We start from the raw sequence: 18528 nt of genomic DNA, 5'->3' as shown, positions 1-18528 counted from the left end.
ACATCTTCTGGGAAGGGTTTAGGGTGCCTCTGAGCTCCCCTGAGCGGGGCTGCAGCAGCCCTGTCCCAGCCCGGGGCATCCCGAACCGAGGGGGGGCCCCGCTGCGGGATGCAGCTGCGGGATGCAGCACCGGGATGCGCCGCCGCGGTTCCCCCCGCCTCCCAACCCCGTACGGGCGCACGGCGCCGGTGGGGGGGGGACGGGACACACCGCGGCGGCGCGCACGCTGCCTTCATCCCCCCTTCCTCCTCCTCCTCTTCCTCCTCCTCCTCCTCCTCCGGGAGCGCGCTCGCCCAGCCGGGAGCGAGCAGCCGGCGGGAGGATGCTGCAAACGGCGGCGGAGCCGGGCGGCTGGGCAGGTAGGGCGGGCAGGGGCGGCCCCGGTGCCCTCGGTACCGCCGGTGCTGCTCGGCGAGGGGGCTGCGGGCCCGGGAGAGTTGTGGCCGTAGCAAAGTTGTCGGAGAGAGGGGGGATACGCTGAGGAGAAGCGGGGATTGTCCGCCGGGGGGATGCTCCGCTCCCCCCGCGCCATCCCGGGGAACGGGGAGCCCGGCTGCGCGGCACCGTGCACCGGGGAGAAGGTGAGGGGAGACGGCAGAGCCCCCCCGGCCCGGTCCCGCTGACCTCATCCTCGGGGGTGTCAGGTCAGGAGGGAAACTTCTTCCGAGGAACTTTGCCCGGTCGCAGCCCCTTCTCCCTGCGTGGGGCTGCCGTTCCCGCAGCGAGCGGGACCTGCGTGGCTGTGCGGCGGGTGGCGGTGTCCCCTGGATCATTTCCACCAAGATGTCTCTATTTTTGGGGTACATGGCGTGTGAGCCCCAGGGTGTGCGGTGGGTTCGGCTCTGCCAGCAGTGCCTGGGCCCAGGTGGGGTTTGCCAAGGTTTGGTCGTGCCAGGGTGCGCGGCATGAAACGAATGGGTGGGCGCTGGAGCTGTGTCTGTGGGCCCTGCTGTGCTGTCGGGGTGTCGGGGTGCTCAGCATCCCCTGCGCATCCCGTGTCTTGGGGTGCCAGTGGCTGCTCACACACATCCCTGCTTTGACTGAGGGTTGTGCTGGAAATGGAGCCGAGGCTTTCTGGCTGCCTCCACAAGGAGTACTCGGCTTTTAAAGAAAAGGACTTTGACTGGAGCCTTACAAAAGCGCTTTCTGTGAGCGATTTGGGTACTGAGCGCTGTGTCTTGGGGTGGCTGCAGCCTGGGGCAGAGCGTGGTCCTCCTGACCAGACACGCGCCGAGCAGGAGCGAACTTGGATACAGCAGCAGCAACCTCATCCAGAAGATTGCTCGCTCTCTCTTCACCTTTTATCAATATACTTTGCTATCGACCCGAAGCAGCGGGGTGTTATCGCTGAAGCTTTTGATGACCTGTGTGTGGGGTAGGGCTGGAGGTTTCCCGAGAGCAAACCCTGCGTGTCCCACAGAGCAGGCGTGTGCCCACAGGGCCGCTCGTGCCGGGTGTGCAAGTGGGAAAAACAACTTCTTGCACAGGATCAGAACTCCTCAGCTCTCTCCAGCACGTGTGGCTGCTTTCTGTTTTCACAGCAAAGCCTGAAAGTGCATCTTAAACACAGGAGATGGTTGTGCAGGAAGGTAAGGGGTCCAGGACCCAGCTTTGCGCTCCTGGAGGCTTTAAGGGGTTTCTGGGTTAATTCACCTGGGTAAAAGGAATCAGCATGAGGTCTGTTGCCACTTTGCTGCTCAGACTGCCTGCTGGATGTGTCTGTGTGCCCTGAGTGGGGCACAGCAGCGGTTCTCAGTGAGGATGTGAGGCAGGAGCTGGCCTTGCGCTGCTCAGCGCTGTGCAAAAATAGTCTTCGTTTCCGTGATTATCTGGGGTGTCTGACCGGGGAGCCGGGATGTTTCGCGTAAACTGCTGTGTCTGCACGTGGGGCACGACGCCTGAAAACAGCATTGACGGGCAGTGCTGCTGGATGTGACAACCAGCAAATAAACGAGGCTCTGTGCCCGGCTGCCGGCTAGAACAGGAGTTTCTGCAGCCAGCGCAAGTCAAATCATTGACTTTTTATTTAAATGTTTTTAAGTGGCTGCAGGTGTTTTCCGATGGAGCATCCAGCCCAGCATCAGCTTCTCTGAGTGATGTTTGTCACTTGGCTGAAACGGCTCTGCGGGGACAGGAGGAGCCGTGCCCGTCCCTCCGTAGCTTCTGGTGTAACTGCTGGGGATAAGCTCTCCTGCCATACTTAGTGTTCAGGGTTGGGCTGGTTCTAACATGTGCTGTAGGGTTGTTGCTTGTTCTGTAACCTACCTCGTGCGTCAAAAGAAACCAGACTCGGGGAATGCTGGATGCGGCTCTCTGTATGTAAATGTACAGCTCTGCTGTGCGTTACGGTGATGTCACGCCGAGCTGCGACTTCCCGCTGTGCGTCTTGTGCATGAGCGTCCCTGAGCTCTCGGCTCCGCTCGGGCTGCTCAAGGGGTGCTCGGCTTTGACGAAACAGAGTAAATCAGGAGGTTGGTTTAATAGTCCTGAGAATAAGCAATGTTTCTTAGGGCTGGTGGCTCGCTGGCCTTGGAGCGTTGTCCCCATCGCTGGACTGTGTGGGACATGGTGGGTGGTGGTTGGGGGGTCAAACAAAACCCGATGGTGAACCCGCACAAGGAGATGCTGTCCTACCGCAGGCTGGATGGGGCTGTTCTCCAGCCCCCCCTCCTGCCTGCCTTCTCCCGTCTCTGTCAGCGCAAAGAGGCGAGACACCCACCTCAGATGTGCCGAGTCTATTTTCTGCTGGCAAGAAAGAGTATAAATACCACAGAACCCCAGGCACAAAGCTGAATTGGCTGCACAGCAACATCACACCCAGAATGGTGGGGTTTCCCCTCCTGTTCGCTGTGCTCCCCGCTGGGCTGGCTCTGGAGGCTGTTTCACTCTGTGCTATTGATTTGTGGTTGTTGTTGGCTGCCCGGTGTAGCAGCATGGGACGATGTTCCCATCGATAGGAGGATGAGGATGGAACAGAGCTGCCCCAGAGCAGCATCAGCACCTCCCCTGGCCATCCCCAGCCATCCCAACCCAAAGATATTCCTCAAGCATCACCCCAGCATCCTTGAACATCAGCTGGTGGCCAGTAAAGTCTTGGGACTGTTATTTGGGATATTTCTGGAGGTCTTCCCCATGCTTTGGCTTTTATCTGGTGTTTCTGGGGAGATCTACATATTTCTACAAGTGCTCAGTGTATCTGCTATTGAATGAACAAGGACCTTTGCACAGGTGCTCTCAATCGAGTACTGAAGGTGTTAATCAAGTTGCTTTACTGTTGAATTCCAAGGGCTGGAAGGAAACCTGTCCTAGAGGCACAGAGCAACCCCCAAAGTGATGGGGACAGAGTCCATCTCTGAGCTCCGCATCCCGCATCTTTCTCAGCTCCATTGGGGCTGGTGTTTGATTTCCGAGCCCCCAGCTCCGCAGCCCTCCAGTCACTCCAAGGGAAAATCAAATGCAAAAACCTGCACCCAGAGCAGAGTAATGAAGCCCATGAGGGTCTATTTGTCAATTTAGAGACAATATTGTGATGTACGAAGGCTGTTTCTTAGTCTGACGTTCTGAGATTGCCTCCAAAATAGTGTCGTAATGAATGTGTCGGGAAGGCCCTGTCAAGAATTATATCTGTGCTCTCAAGGAAATCCAGGCTGCGCTGCATGGGAACAAGGGCTCATTTTTTATTGGAACCACAACAATTTAGTTGCGAGTCGTAAAAGGGAACGTGGGTATTTAAGAAGCCTCGAGCCGCTCTGCAGGCACGGGCTGAATTGTAGCAGAATTGTGTCTTTTGGAGGATTTACAATGGTTTTTGGTGGCCAAACTGTGGCTGTGCCCAACCTGGCTGGGGCTGAGGCTGAGCACCCCAGGCCTGAAGGCAGAGAAGGGTCTTCCCGCTGTCAGAGGGCTGTTTATAATTGTATATATATATATGTTTTTAAACAAAACCCATCATTTTTCTCCCTCTGCACTGCAAACAGCCTTTTCGCCAGAATGAGTCCCAGGGAGAGGGGCCAGTGGCGGCCGTGGGCTCCCGTTTCAGGGCTATAGAGAAATGTGGGGACCTCCATGGATGGGCTGGGGGGCAGGAGGCTCCGAGCCCTCGACGCGGAACAGATCTGTGCCGCTTTGAAATGGGAACGTTACCGAGTCGTGATTTTCCCCTGGCCTAATTATGGAAATTTTTTAATTAGTTGATAAGGAAGATCACTTGGAAATTGCAAAGGAAACATTTTGAGGTTAAGTCCTAATCCGTGCCTGTATCTGCCTGGAGACAGGTGCTGCTCCGGCTGCGTGAATCTCCGCAAAGGCAGCAGAGGCAGGGTGACAGGGTGTCCGTGTCACCTCCTGCGGTGACACGCCGGGCTCCTTTGGCCAACAGCTTTGATCCTGGAGGAATTAAAGCAATCGGGGTTTCGCTCAGCTTGGCTCTGAGGCCGGGCTGCTATTTCATACTCCACCGAGTCATGGGGTGGTTGGGGGCACAGGGACCTCTGGAGATCCCCAATGAACCCCTGCTTGCGCAGCGTCACCAGAGCGGATTGCGCGGGGACATCACTGGGGGTTCGGGACAGATGCTTTATCTCCAGTTTGGGTGTTTCTGGCTCTGATGTCTGGCCGCTGACTCTTATCCTGCATCGGTGGGGGTGAAGGAGCAGCTGAAAGCGGGCTGCGTTTTGCCAGTGTAACATCAGAGGCTGATTCTCATCTTCCTTTCACCTCCCAGTTCTCTGGGACCTCTGGTGCCTTTGAGCTGGGAGAAGAACCATGGGGAGCAGCAGCTCACCTCCTTCTAAAACCGTGTGGCAAAGGGCCAAGAGCTTTGTGGGGTTATTTTTCACCTTTATCTGGTGGAGCAGGAGAGATATGGGACCAGCAACCCGGGATTTCTGCTCCTTGTCACAGGGAACCTTGTGTCACGTACCCGGAGAGCGAAGCCGAGCAGCCTTTGGGGAGGGCCAGGTGTTTATTATTATAGGAAAAGCAACACCCGCAGCCCAGGTGGGGCTGTGTTTCTGTGTTTCTGTGTTTATTTTTGAAGTGCTGCTTCCCCATCACTGTTTGTCACCTGGTCCCATCGCCCTCCCCGGGAACACGTGCCGTGGCGGATGCCGGTGCTGTGGCGGATGCCGGCACCGTGGCTGTTTATTTTGGTCGGGAGCGCCGCTGCTTTGCATTCGTTTGAAGCGCGGAGGCACCTCAGCACAGAGCCCGTCTGTGCGCTGGGCTTTGGAGGCTTTTCTGACAAGCCCTGAAATGTTTTTAGGAAAAGAAACATCCCAAACAAGGGAAGCTTGTTGTGAGCTGGGGGAGCGGCACAGAGCGGGTCCCCCCGGCCGCGGAGCCCTCCTGCCCATCGCTGGCATCACTTCATCGCACGCAAAGGCAGAGCCTATAAATATCCCAACTCCACATTTTCAAGAAGTATTAGGAACTCTCTGGGCTTTTTTTTTTTTGGTTTGTTTTGAGCGCTGTTACGAAAGGGCTTGAGAGGATTAAAGCGCACCCAGCTTAATCTGCGCTCCGGCAGCGCGGGGTGCGGGAAGGGCAGCTCTGACACCCCGCGATTGGGCGAGGGGGGTTCACCGGGGCTCCTGGACCCCCATCCCACTGGGGCACAGGGTGCCAGCAGCTTTTGGGTGACAGGGATATGGCTGGAAGGGCAGGGAGGGAGTGATGCTACAGCAGCCACCACCCTTCGAGTCCCCCCGTTGCCCTCCAGCCTCACTGGGCACCCCAGACCCGGCAAACATCTGCAGGGCTGCAGATTTTCACAGTTCAATGTCAAATTTCTGTCCTCTCCGGTTTCCAGAGGAGGTAATTAACCAACAGGCACAATAGCAATTTAATAAGTGTGTCAAATCAGTGAGCCAGTCACGGCGTAGGGCGCGTTGTGCCTTCGGAAAAGCCGTCCATGGGGTTTGCTCGGACGGGGGGACGTGGCTGTGACGGTGGTCGCTGGTCCCTTTGTGGGGCCATACACGGGCACGCGTGGCCGCAGCCTGGAGCCCTTTGCCCGTTATTGAGGCGGTTGCCAACATTTCTGCCCTTTTTTCACCTGCTGACAAGGCATTAGAAAAGGGAGGATTTCTTTTCAAACAGAAACCACCAAATAAAATTAGGTCTTCTGGTAAGGGATTAAATCAGTGCCCTCAGCTGTATTTATAGAAGGTTCAAAAGTAAACCTGTTCCCGGACCGAATAAGTATTTTGCTCAGGCAGGCGCGATCTTCAGTTCATCTGTCTGGGAAAGACTTGAGTGAGAGGGGAATTGATTTCCTTCAGCTTGAACAAGGCGAGCAGCTCTCAAACCCAGATAGATAGTGAGGTCCCATTATCAGCTCAAATGGGGAAGCAGCTGGAAAATCATTGAAGAGGGAGTGAGAACAAAGTCACTTTAGGGAGGCAGCGATTCCCCGTCTCCCCATGGCTGGGCTGCTTGGGGTGGTGTTGGTCCAGCCCATGAGAGCGTTTGGCGATGCTGGGTGACCCTTGGCCATCAACACCAGCCGCTCCACCTTGTACTGGTCACACTGGTGCGGGGACCACCTGCCAGCATCCCTTTGTCAGGGAGGTGGCATTTGGGCTCCAGGGGTGGCTGAAGCGGGATGGAGGGGGATCGGTGCAGGTGCGGTGACAGTGCCAAGGACGTGGCCGTCACCTTTTGCTCTGGCACTGGTCACCCAGAGGTCTGGAAGCAGCGGGAGCCGGGTCAGCACCGCCGGGCACGGAGCCACAGCAATGTGCCGTTGCTGATGTGCTGCGGCTGCCCTGTCTGTAAAGATGACAAGAAATTCATGACACGTCTCTGCCACTGTCCCCAGCCTGCTGAGATGCTGCTGGTCCAGCCTGGGCAGAGGTGATACCCCCGGTGGCATGGACAGAGGTTCTCCCCTCGCCCCGGTGTTGCCTTGTTCCACAGCAGAACTCCAGCTTGGCGAGCTGGCTAATTCATCGTGCACCTGGTGTTTTCAAACAGCAGCTACCGCTAAGACAAGAGCTCAGTGCTTTGCTCTCGACAAACCCGCTGGCGGGTCAGCTCCGGTGTGGCATGAACCGCCTGCGCCTCCCGCTGCTGGGACTGTCGCGCTCCCCTTTCCTTTGCCCAGGTCTTAAAAGAAAATATTGAAAGGCAACTTAAGAAAAAGCCAAAGCTCTTGTCAGCGGTGTCTGATTTCTTCTGGCAAAGCTTGTTTTCTGGAGGAGAACCGTGTCGAGCGGGTGCTTGTCTTCGAAAGCTCCCCAGCCCCGGGTGGGGAGCACAGTGCTGGGATGCCTGGGGAAGGGCGACCGAGCAGTGAGGGTGCTGGGCGAGAGTTTGTCGTGTGAGCTCTGTCCGCCCCGTGCTAAAAACAGCCATGAGATGAGCAAAATTACCCACTGAGTCACTAATCATTCAGCCGCTGCTTTAGTCACCAGCTTTCCCACGCTGGGGGGACTTTTTGCCGCTGAGGGGGCATCAGCTGAATTGTAATTGCGTTAAATAGATGTGGCTGAAGAGAAATAAAGTGGTGCTGGTGCACTCGCGGCTTCTGGCACCAGATGGATCATCGGGCTCTGTGGCCACCGGAGGTGCTCAATTAATGACGACTCTGTAACAAACTAATTGATTATTAGTGCTGGCGTGCTGCGGCGCTGAGGTGTGCTCCCTGCAGGGGTGGTGGCAGCTGCTGGACGTGTCCTGTGACACTGTGCCCTGGTCCCTGCCCCTCTCCGTGAGCATCGCAGCTCCTCCTTGGGGCCATGGGCTGCTTTTCTATGGGGTGCTGGTGATGGTGTATGGCCATCAGCTCCCCCATCACTTCCCAGTCCCCTCTTTGTCCCCTTATGGTGGTGCCAGCAGCACCATCTCCTGGGGGAGCTCAGCATGCTTTGCTTTGCTGTTTGTGCCAGAGCATCTCAGATGAGGAAAGAGAGATTATTGCTCAGGTGTCAAGATGTTCGCAACTGCAAATGCAGAGGGATGGATGCTGGTGGGGCTGCTGCCCTGCACTGCTGGGGACTGAGTGGCATGTTGTTGGAGCCTCCAGACACAAATAGATCCCTGCACAGCCCCATTTCCAGGGAGCGCACAGGGCGGTGATTGCTACATGGGAGAAAGGAGCTGGGAGCTGCAGGGTAGCCCTGAGATTGCAAATCGTGTCTGTGTGTGCATGGAGCAGGGGGTTTGGTGCCAAACAGTATGGGACCGGGCTATGGATGGGCCCTTAATCCGCTTGTCCGGTGTCACCTGTGTTAGAGGGGACCAGCTGGCATAGGGGGTGTCCTGGATGTCCCAGGACAGGCACAGGATGCTCCTGGCCAGACACTGTGTGGCATCTCAGATGCCCATCCAGCTCGCTCAGCACTGAATCTGGTTGTCCCCATCGCTGCTGTCCTCTGCCCTACCCCAAACTGGCTTTTGTCTCATCCTGGGTGGGTACCAATGTGGTGGGGCTGTGCCTCAGTCTCCCCAGCTACCGGTGCCTCCCCTGTCCCTCCCCACGCCCAAAACCAAGAGCAATTTTAGCCAAGTAACCTCCCTGTGCAGGAGCCAGGCACATGTGAAAGGCCTCGTCTCAGAGCAGGAAAGAGCCACAAAGAGCCTATTTATGTAGCTGGCTCCTCGCAATGTTTTCAGACACAGCCCTCGCATGTTTTCCTAACAGCAACGCCTCCGCCTCTCGCCAGCTGCCAGCACCGAGGAGCCTTTTGCCGCCATCCTCCGCTCGTGTCCCCACGCACCGGGGGTCCCGGGTGGCGGCGGTGGGTGCTGGGGCAGCACTGGGCTCGCAGGGATGGGCGCAGGATGCGGGCGCTGTGGCTGGCTGCCTGGCGCTGAGCTGGCACGCAGCAACACTCCAGCTGCATCTTTGCAAAGTGCGGGGCTACAGCCAGCGCGGGTGCACGTGTGCTGGGGACAAAAGGAGGAGCTCACTCCCTGTTTGGAGCACGTGCTGCCCCTCTTGGCTCCGGTCCGCCCGGGAGCCACGCTGGCCCCGGTGAGCTCTGGCTGCCGCGGTTCCCGGTGGGATGCCGACCCCAGCGCACGTCCCTGAGGCAGCTGCAGGATAGTGCCTTGGCTGCCTCCCCCGTCCCGGTTGCACGGGTGGCACCGTGCCCACGCATGGACACGCTCGGAGCCTTGGCATGGATGGGCTGCGTTGTCTGGCGGTCGTGCATCCCCGGAGGTGGACTTGCCAGCACCTCTTGCCTGGGGCCACCTCGCCGCTGTGTTTCCCATCACCTGAGTTCGCGAGCGGGCAGTGGCGAGCGCAGGGTTGTGTGTCACCCCTGGCTGGAGGAACCGCAGCTCCCGAGCTTCACCCTGGGGATGTCCAACCTCCCATACAGCCACGGCTCCCGTGCTGCTCATCAGCCCTGCATGGTGGTCACGGAATTATGGGATGGTTGTGGTTAAAGGGACTCCTGTAGATCCCCAGCCCTGCTCATGCAGGGTCACAGAGCAGATCACACAGGATCCCAGGGGTTTGAATGTCTCAGAGAAGGAGACTCCACAGCCGCTCTGGGCAGCCTGGGCCAGGCTCTGGCACCGCAAAGGACAGAAGTTTCTCCTTGTGTTCAGATGGAGCCTCCTGTGTTCCAGTCTGTGCCCGTTGCCCCTCACCCTGGCGTTGGGCAACATGAACAGAGTCTGGTCCATCCCCTGACACCCACCCTGAGATGCTGATCCCATTGATCACATCCTTCTCAGCTTCTCCAGCTCAACAGCTCCAGCTCTCTCAGCCTTTCCTCATCACAAAGATGCTCCAGACCCCCCTGCATTTTTGTAGCTTTGGGTTGATGTGAGTTGTCCCCTCTGTGCCCAGGTGACAGTCAGGCAGCCCCTGCGGGGACAGGGCGGTGCGGGAGGCAGGTGAGCAGCAGAGGCGGGAGATCCTCCCGGTTTGACGCGGTGTTGCAGCGCGGGTGCAGAACTGCAGCGGGAAAGGGCACAGGCGAGATGTCACCAAGTCCCATCACCGGTCCCTCTTGCACCAGTTGAGCCTGAGGTGGAACCTGGCATGTTCTGCTGACGTAGAACCCGCCTGTTTTGCTGTTACAAACCTGCCCAGAGCCGCCTGCAGCACATAGCGGCCATGGTTCTGCTCGCAGCCCACGTCCACGTGTTTTCCATGGCAGGGGGACAAGTAACTTTTCATGAGTCCATGTACGAATTCCTTTCAAACAGGAAAGCTGACCCACTAGAGCTCATTAAATAACCTTAATGGCGCTGCCCAAATAAATATCAGAGCTGCCACCTGCGCTGCCGACCAACACTTGCTGCTTTTTGGCTTTCTCGGAGCAAAGGTTCCTCAGTTTAATGGGACACACGTGCTTGTCTCCTGACACCGGCGACCTCTGCTACAGCAAAGCAGTGACTGGGTTCCTGCAGCCACGTCCTGGCGCTGCACAAGCAGGGGAGTGAGTCCTCGGCACGGGCTGCCGAGCTTGGAGAGAACCAAAGAAACCAAAGAGGTGACTAATTCAGGCCACGCTTATCAGTGAACTGATTAAAGCCCAGCTCTAAAACTCTTCTCCTTCTGTCCTGCAGCCAGTGAGTAATGTATAACTTCATTAGTCCATCTCCAGGAGACACTGAAAGACATGGACAATTAATTATCATCTGTCCTGTTTAATCTCCCTGCCTGTCAATGGTGGCTTCCCACAGACAAGTCAGTGTTTTAAGGCTTAAGCTGAGGCTTAAGGCCAGCACTCCTGCAGTTTAGGTCCATGAAGGGACCCTGGAACCCACATCCCTCTTGGGGGACCCCTCAGCAGCATCTCCTGGTCCTTGCTGCCACCACTGTGCTGTGTCACCCCCGGCATGTGGACCACCCTGAGCAGGCGCGGGCTCGAGGGGCTGACAAGCGGCAGGATCTAGTGTGGGTTGGGAAGGGGTTTGGGAACCGCCTCCAAAATGTCTGTAAACAAATAGAATAGTGCAAGAACGATCTGCAGATGGAGGGATTGCTGTGGCTCATCTGAAGCAGCAAGCGCTGGCTGTGCGGTCCCTGTCTAGCCCAGGAGGGAGAGCAGGGGGGATGCAGAAGTGAGGGATGGGTTTGGACCCCAGTTTCTGGCTCCTCGCCTTCCTGTGGCTCCAATGCTGTTGTGCTTTGCCTTCCTTAGACCCAGCCTTAGGTTCAGACCCAGTTTTCCCGCTGGCGTTGCCAGCTCGGCCGTGTCCCCCAAGCGGGTCCCAAAGTCCCACGCAGGGGCTGATGCTCCGCAGCCCCAAGGATGACGGCAGCAGCTCCCAGGGGTCCAGCCCATACAGCACCACCTCAGATCCCGCTCCCTAATTGCTCTGCAGAAAACATTCCTCACAAGTTTCTTTCAGAAGAAATGGTAAGCACGGCCTTTGATTTATCTCTCCTTTTCCTTTCTTCCTTCTTTTTTCTTCTTCCCTTCCTACCTCAAATGAAGAAACCCTTTTGATCACGCTGGGTTCAGACTCCGTAACAAGCATCCCTGTTTGTATTGTGGGGTTGTCAGCGTGATAACATGACAACGTGTCTCCTCATCATCTCACACACAATGAATTATTTCTTCCACTCTTCCTTTGTACCGTCTCCAGGATAAATTACTGCTTCCAGTGTTAGCAGATGGGCTTGTCAACCAGTGAAGCATCCTTAAACTCTTAGATGATACGCTGCCCAGCACGGAGCGCCGGCCACTGCGGCCAACCAAGGCTGCGGTAAAGTGCTTGTGTGGGGAATTGTCAGGCTGGCTTGAAAGCAAATTGCTTTGCCAATTTATTTTCTTTCCTGCGTGTGAACATATTTTTCTTAAAGGGATGCTGTCACATTAAATATGGAACTGTCAACTGCAGGCATTAAAAAATCATGGGTCGTCCCATTTTCCTTCCTCCCACTCTAAATTCTAAGAAAACAATAAATTTGGGGCTCTTTTGACTTGTCAGCTGCCTTTCAGCTCAAGATGCTTTTTCGAGCTCTTGCCGGCAGTCGGGAGGTTTGGGAACTTCAGAGCGGTAAATAAATGTACCCCAGATTTGTCATTGAACTCGGGCTCAGCATTAAGCCCAGTCCTGTTGCCTGGACTCTGTGTCATGTCTGCAGAAAATCCTCCTCCAGCCTTTAGCTGTGTGGATTTCAGTCCCGGGGTGGGTGGTCGTGGAAGGTTCAGGAGACAGAAGTGACGCAAACTCTCTTGCTAGCCTTAAGTTTTTAATGAAAATATCTATCAAAGCTGTGTTTTAATGGCAGACTAATGGGTCAGTAGGGCTCAGCTTATTCACTGCCCTCCGAACCGCTTGAGCTGCACTGCGTGGGCTCCAGAGCCTCCTCCAGGACATCAGGTGCTTGAGAACTTTGATTTTAATAAAGCCCTGGGCTTGTTTTGCTGGACCGACGCAAAGCATTACATGGATTTAAACAGATCCTGTTGCAAATATCTTTATCTGATACCCCTGCAATGACTGCATTTCAAATGTCACTTGCTTAGCACCATGAAATATTTAATTTAGGTTGTAACAGAGTAGCTTGCAAGAGCTCTAACTTCAATTGGAGATCTCCTGCGGTCCTCAGCAGCTACCCACAAACATGCTTAAAAGCCTGTTTCTGCCCCAACAAGCTTCTGAATTAGATGTGGGAGTGGGGGGAGCCCCTGCCCACGTTTGCTGTGGGTCAGTGCTGGGTGCTCGTCTATTTGCTGTACGTTGTGGTGGGTGGGTGTCCCCACGGGACACGTGTGGGTGGTGGGGACGTGACAGCCGCAGGCGCCGTCTCAGCGTGCCGTGGGTTTGTAGTAGGTGGCTCTGCCCTCATCTCTGTGCTGATCACAAGGAGCCCGAAGGATTTGGTGATCCTGCGAGCGCCGTGCCGGGCGTTGCTGAGCCGGGAGGGGGAACAGCAGCCGGGCGGGATGATGAATCGCTGGCGCCTCAATCTTTCCTCTCCCGCTGCTCCCTTACGCTGTGCAAACATTTACAGCTGAACCCCTGGGGACAAAATATCAGCCTCCCCGCCTCACTTTGCTTTGCCTTCTCTTCCCTCTGCTGGGGCGGGAGCGGTGGGTCCCGCTGGGAGCCCACCCTGGGGTGCAATGGGGCCGGTTGGGTGCGTGCCCAGGACAGTGAGCTCCCTGCACACGGAGCCATCTCATCTATCATTCTAAAAAGACGCAGCCCATGTGTCCTGCCCGCCCTGCATTTTCTCTCTTGTTTGGTCCCTGCTGAAGCTGATTAATCAACTTGTGAGAAACTGAGGGGTCGCAGGACCCTGGGATGGGAACTGAGGCACTTCCCGGGGTTTGGTTCCTGGGGTGGATGGGCACGTTCTCTGCATCGCTGCAGGAAAGCAGCGTTGTTCCCTCCACAGTGTCTCCTTCGGTTCGGGTTTTAGCTGTCCTGGCTGTTCGGGAGCTGGGCTGAGATCTGCTGATTCAGGGGACACGCAGCCCTGCGGCGTCGATGATCTCTGGTGTGCAAACCAGAGGACACGCACAGCAGCATCGCTGTGCCCGTGCAGTGCCCTCTGCATGCCCGGCAGCTGCAGGATGTCCCACTGCCCTTCAGCAGGGATAAGAAGGACCCTGGGGGGACATCTGAGGGCAAAACCCAGCCTGAGTGTTTGGAGGGATCAATTCTGAGGTTTAAGGATGGTCTGAGCCCCCTGGTCCCTATGCCAGGAGCCACCACGCAGCCCTGAGCTCTTTGGGAGGGGCTGGCTCGCACTAATCCTTGCTCTGACAACGGGTGGTTTATGCACTGATCCTAAAAAGCTCCTTGCTCGGGCATTAGCGGAACATATGTCGGAGTTTGGGGGGGGCAGAGAGGGCTGGTTTGGTGTATTATGAAATGCTGAAAGTGATGCGGGCATGGCCAGGGCTCTTTGAAATCTGTGGTCTGTCTGCTCAGCTCTTCATCCGGCACACCGGAGCATCTCCTGATGCTATAGCAGGTCTCCAGGGCCACCTCCATCCCCGGGGGGCTGCGCACCCATCTGCTCCCCGCACCCGGGGCCCATTGCCTTCACATCCCTCTCCCAGTGTCTCTTTATGAAGCTGCATGGGGAACTTTTTGGGTCCGACCTCAGCGGGAGCTCCCCCGTCTCCCCGCTCCCCAGCGGGGCGGGTGGCAGGTGCATTCGCCCGCTTTTGGCTCACGGCAGCTCGTCCTGCCAGCTGGCACCAGCTTCCCCGCATGACGCTGGGGCTCTTTGGGAACTTTGCTGAGCTGCAGGCACCCCGCTCGTCCTCGCCCGGGCTCCCGGCTGCAGGCTGCTGATGAGGGCTGATTTAGTGGCGACCGAACCGCATTTGAAGTGCTCCCTTGAAATATGAGACAAGTGTCGGAAACTCTCCGGGCGTAGGGGTGTCTGTGGTGCTCTGACGGCCACGGCACACGGGCAGGACCAGGCTTGGTGGCAGCAAAGGACAGGGCTCGGTGACCAGGTAAGAGCCTCCCCACACTGGGCTGGGGCACCAGGTGCTGCCTCTTTGGCGTAACTTCATCCTGAACCCAAATGGGTGGGTGGGCTGGAAATCACAGTTGCCTCCCCCCAGCTGGGCTCCTCTGTGCCCCATAGGGGTTTGTGGGCTCCTAAGGGGCCTGGGGGGTGACCACAGCTGCAGGTCCTTAGTACAAATACCCCCCCGGCCTCTATGCATGGCAGTGATGGGATCACAGAGCTGCTCCGTGACTGCAGCAGTGAGATGCAGTGATTTGAGTTGCACTCAAGTAAGAGTTTGCGGTATTTTCTGGCTTTCTTGTGGGTCCTTGCAAATGTAAACGGGGCCACTGCAAATAAGGTTGTTGCATAAGGGGTTTAAGTGAGTTTTGTGACAGCTGTTGGTGGAGACTTTCCTACTAATTCTTAGACTTCCATTGCTTTTATTTGCTATTACCTGCACTCAAGTAGAGATATGGAAAGCCGGTTCAGTGATACAGAGTCATGGGAACTCAAATCAGATTCTTTTGGTTTTAGACTTCTTGCTCTTTTATCAAGTTCATCCAAACTTTAGGTTCGGGTGGTGTTTTCCTTGATTCCACATTGCTGAATGGGATGGCTCTTCAGATTAGAAATTTTGGTGCCACTTCAGCTCTGTGGCAAAGGTGGTTTTATTATATTAATTATTATATGAATACTTGGGTGGGTGTTCAGGCCCCATGTGTTTGGTCTGGTGTTCAGATCCAATAAAAACCCCCATGGACACAAACTGCTGCTGGTGGTAGGAGGGAGTCTGAGCATTTTCTGCATGCAAACTTATTTTCCCCGCTAAAAAGCAGCTATTTGGAGAGTTTTGGGGGCTGTAGCATGGAAGGCGGGTGGCTGCATGACCTCTGCCACGTGCCCTGAGCTCCAGCTCCTTCTTTGCAAGGCTGAGGGTGCGTAAATGTGTCAGCACGCTGCAGATGGCTGCTGGCATCGCCTCTGCTATGCTCCCGCTCCTCCCTGCGGGTGTAGGGGCTGCTGTCACCAACAAGCTCCTGGCTACCCAGCAGAAGGTGGCCAAGTGTGGCACAGGGGACTGGCCACCAAGATGTGACCATCCCCAGGTGATGGAGCATGTTGGCGCAGAGCCTGCGTAAGAATTTAAAGTTGCTGGAGAGTTTGGTTTGCATTTAGGAGGTGAAATAAAGGTGCCAATGTGGGGCTGTGTCGAAAACTCAGCTGGTGACCACACAGGGATGTCCCCTGGGTCCTGCAAAGGGAACCTGGGGGCACTGAGCTCTTGGGAAGTGGGGTTTGTCGCCTCACTACAAGTTTTGGGCTCCTCACTAAAAGAAAGACGTTGAGGTGCTGGAGCGAGTTCGGAGAAGGGAACGGGGCTGGAGCACAAGCGTGATTGGGACCCCTGGGGTGGGACAGAGCAGTGTAGCCAGGGTGTGGTGACGCTGTGTTTCATGCTGGGTTTGGCTCAGAGCACCTGAGTCACCTTGGGGACTTGGGGGGTGTCCCCTAACCTTCGCTGTGCCTCAGTTTCCCTCCTGTGAAAGGGGGTAACAGCCCCCAAAAGACCCTCAGTGCTTGGCTGAAAAGGTGAAATCCAGCCCAAAGCAGCTGTCAGTCTGGGAGATGTGGGTCCTCACATGTGCAGCGACCTGTCCCAGGCACAAATGGCCAAATTTATGGTCCTGACACCTGAGAAGCAGAACAGGCACAGTGGAAATTAAGTGAATGAAGTGTGTATGCAATTAGGAGAGACCTTTTAAACACTGTGACAAGAGCCCAGACAGGGACCCTCAGTCTAATCAAAGCAACAGCAGTTCCTTTTTTAAGGCGAGGGAGACTTTTGGGATACTTTGTCCACATAATGTTCCAATTTTAACTCTGCATCCCGGGATGTAATTGCTTTAAAAATACCCGGGGAGGGGGAGGATGCAAAGGGCACCCGGGGACCTGCCGCTGCTGGCGCGTCCCCGCCAGCGCCCTGGGTGTCCCGCTGCGTCCCGAGGCCCCGGTTCACATTCCTGATGCTGATCATCTCCCAGATCTGCTTTCTGGCTGCTCAGCTAATGGTTATTCTGGTAAAGGGCCTCTACCCGGGGTCCCGCAGGGCTCCCTGCTCATCCGAGTGCGATCAGGCGTCGATCGCGGTGAGTTTTGGCGAGTGACCACGAACGGTGTGGTCAGGTTGGATGGGGCAGCTCTGCTGCTCTCGGTGCAGCGCAGCTCCGTGCGCCAAGTGCAGGCGATTTCATTTGAAAAACATCAGCTGGTTTTTTGTTTGTAAATAAAATTTAGGACTTTTTAGCCTTTCAGGACTGGGCGATGGGTTTTGTTTTCGTTTCAGCGTTGGAGCATGTTGGGCAGGTTCTAGTCCCATCCCCATGTGCAAACTGAGCAACAATGATGTTAATTCAGGAGATGGTGACAAGTGCTGTGGTGGGATCCCTTGGGGTGACACTCTGCTTGTGAATTAAGGAAGATGGGGGTGCAGACAGGGCTGCCCCCCACCCCGACTTTCACCTTAGGCTCGATTAACAGCTCGTGGAAAAAAACTCCTGTTACTTTTCGCTAAATATAACTTTTCAGGGAGATGTTCGTTGTCACTTTCAAGGGAGCAAAGGCGGCTCCGGCGCCTCGGAGCTGCCACAACCCGCTGAGACCGGGGCGTTGTCTGCACGTTACGGGGGGACAGACCCGGGGGGACTTTCTGGGGTCCCTTCTCGGAGCGGGACCCCCCGTTCCCATCCATGGTGGAGCGTCTGCGCCCCCGCGGGGCCGCGGCCGGGGCTGCAGCGCCCGGTGCCGCCCCCGCCGCGCTCCGGCCGCTTCAATTCTTGCTGTTCTGCAATTCCCGTTGAATTTCTCACCTGTGGAGGTGGTTGCCATCCCGGCTCTGCCTTGGGCCAACCTACAGGGCTGTCCGGGAGAGGAAAAAAGGCGTTAAGTGACACGAGGAGTATCATCTGCTGCTAGAAACTTGGGAGAAGTGGGTTGTTCCCCGCTCCAGCGGAACCTCCTAGGAACTGCTGCCCATGCCGTCTTGCTTAATGCGACTCCTTGCAGAGATGCAAACACTGCTGCTTTTGCTCAGTCTCCCTCCATACCCATCAGCCTGGGCGCCCCGCAGCCATGGGACTTGTGCTTGGTTTTCCTGCCTCACCCGGTCCTTCTGTCCTCACGGCGGGTCTGTCCTTCCTCCCGCAGGCATGAAGCGACCCCTGAGCCCGTCTCACAGCCCTGAGAGTGGGGTACGGCTGGTGGAGGCAGCCAGCTGCCCGCCAGGCCAGCCCGAGCAGCGCATGAAACGGGAGAAGAAGCACCAGTCGTTCACCCTCTGCGAGGTCTGCAACATCCAGCTCAACTCGGCCACGCAGGCGCAGATCCACTACAACGGCAAGTCCCACCAGAAGCGCCTCAAGCAGCTCAACAAGGGGAAGATGCCGGCAACCCAAGGTAGGAGCCCATCCGTCAGGTTGAGGTTGCCCAAAGGTTGCCTTTGCTCTGGGAACGGCTGCTTCGCTGGATTTGTGGGAATGATGTGTTGTGTTCTTGGTGTCTGAGCTCTGGGGGCTTCCCCACCCCACTGGTATTGCTGGTCCTCAAGTGGTTTTGGGGCCTGAGAGACCACGGTGCCATTGGTTGGCGTTTCCCTGGCTGGGAAATCTGCTGCAGGTTTGCTTCTGCATCAAGGCAGGGAAACGTGCCCACAAATGTCATTCTGTGATGACCAGCAGACCTTTGTTTGCAAGGGTTTGCGTGGTATTAACAGCAAAACGAGGGAGTTTGTGCTTCCCGGGGCTGGTGCAGATGTGTGTCCCCAACCTGGTGTCCAGGGTCAGCACTTCCCCTGGGACCCCATTTCTTTGTGATGAGGCTGTGCACCCTGTGCCTGCTCCATGGGGAGGGGAATCCAGGGGTGACCCCCTTTGAGCTGCAGGGAGCAGCCGACTCGTTAACTGCCCTCCTTTCCTTACAGACTAATTACAAGGTGGATTAATGAGCTGAGGTCTCCAAAGCGCTTTGTAGCTAATTGATGCTTTTATGTGGTGTGAGGGTGATGAGAAGTTGAGGGGATGGGGAAAGGGCAGGAAAATGCTGGAATCCTGTAAAGCAGTGTATTCGGTGCCAGCCCCTCG

General features: G+C 56.4%; 1 protein-coding gene across 1 annotated transcript in view; it reads left to right on the top strand.

Moving 5' to 3' along the window:
- Window positions 1-307: 307 nt before the first annotated feature.
- Window positions 308-18528, top strand: part of ZNF385C (zinc finger protein 385C) — a gene marked incomplete at its 3' end in the record, with an annotated part of 59016 nt that continues 40795 nt past the window's right edge. Inside the window, exons 1-2 of the mRNA XM_080360062.1 lie at window positions 308-359; window positions 17597-17845. Coding sequence (XP_080216188.1) covers window positions 323-359; window positions 17597-17845 — 286 coding nt within the window. The 5' untranslated portion in view covers window positions 308-322. The remainder of the gene's footprint in view (window positions 360-17596; window positions 17846-18528) is intronic.

Source organism: Nesoenas mayeri (assembly GCF_963082525.1).
Source record: "Nesoenas mayeri genome assembly, chromosome: 26".
NCBI lineage: Eukaryota > Metazoa > Chordata > Aves > Columbiformes > Columbidae > Nesoenas > Nesoenas mayeri.
The sequence above is the reverse complement of the archived record's forward strand: the minus strand, read 5'-3'. Positions and strand labels throughout refer to the sequence as shown.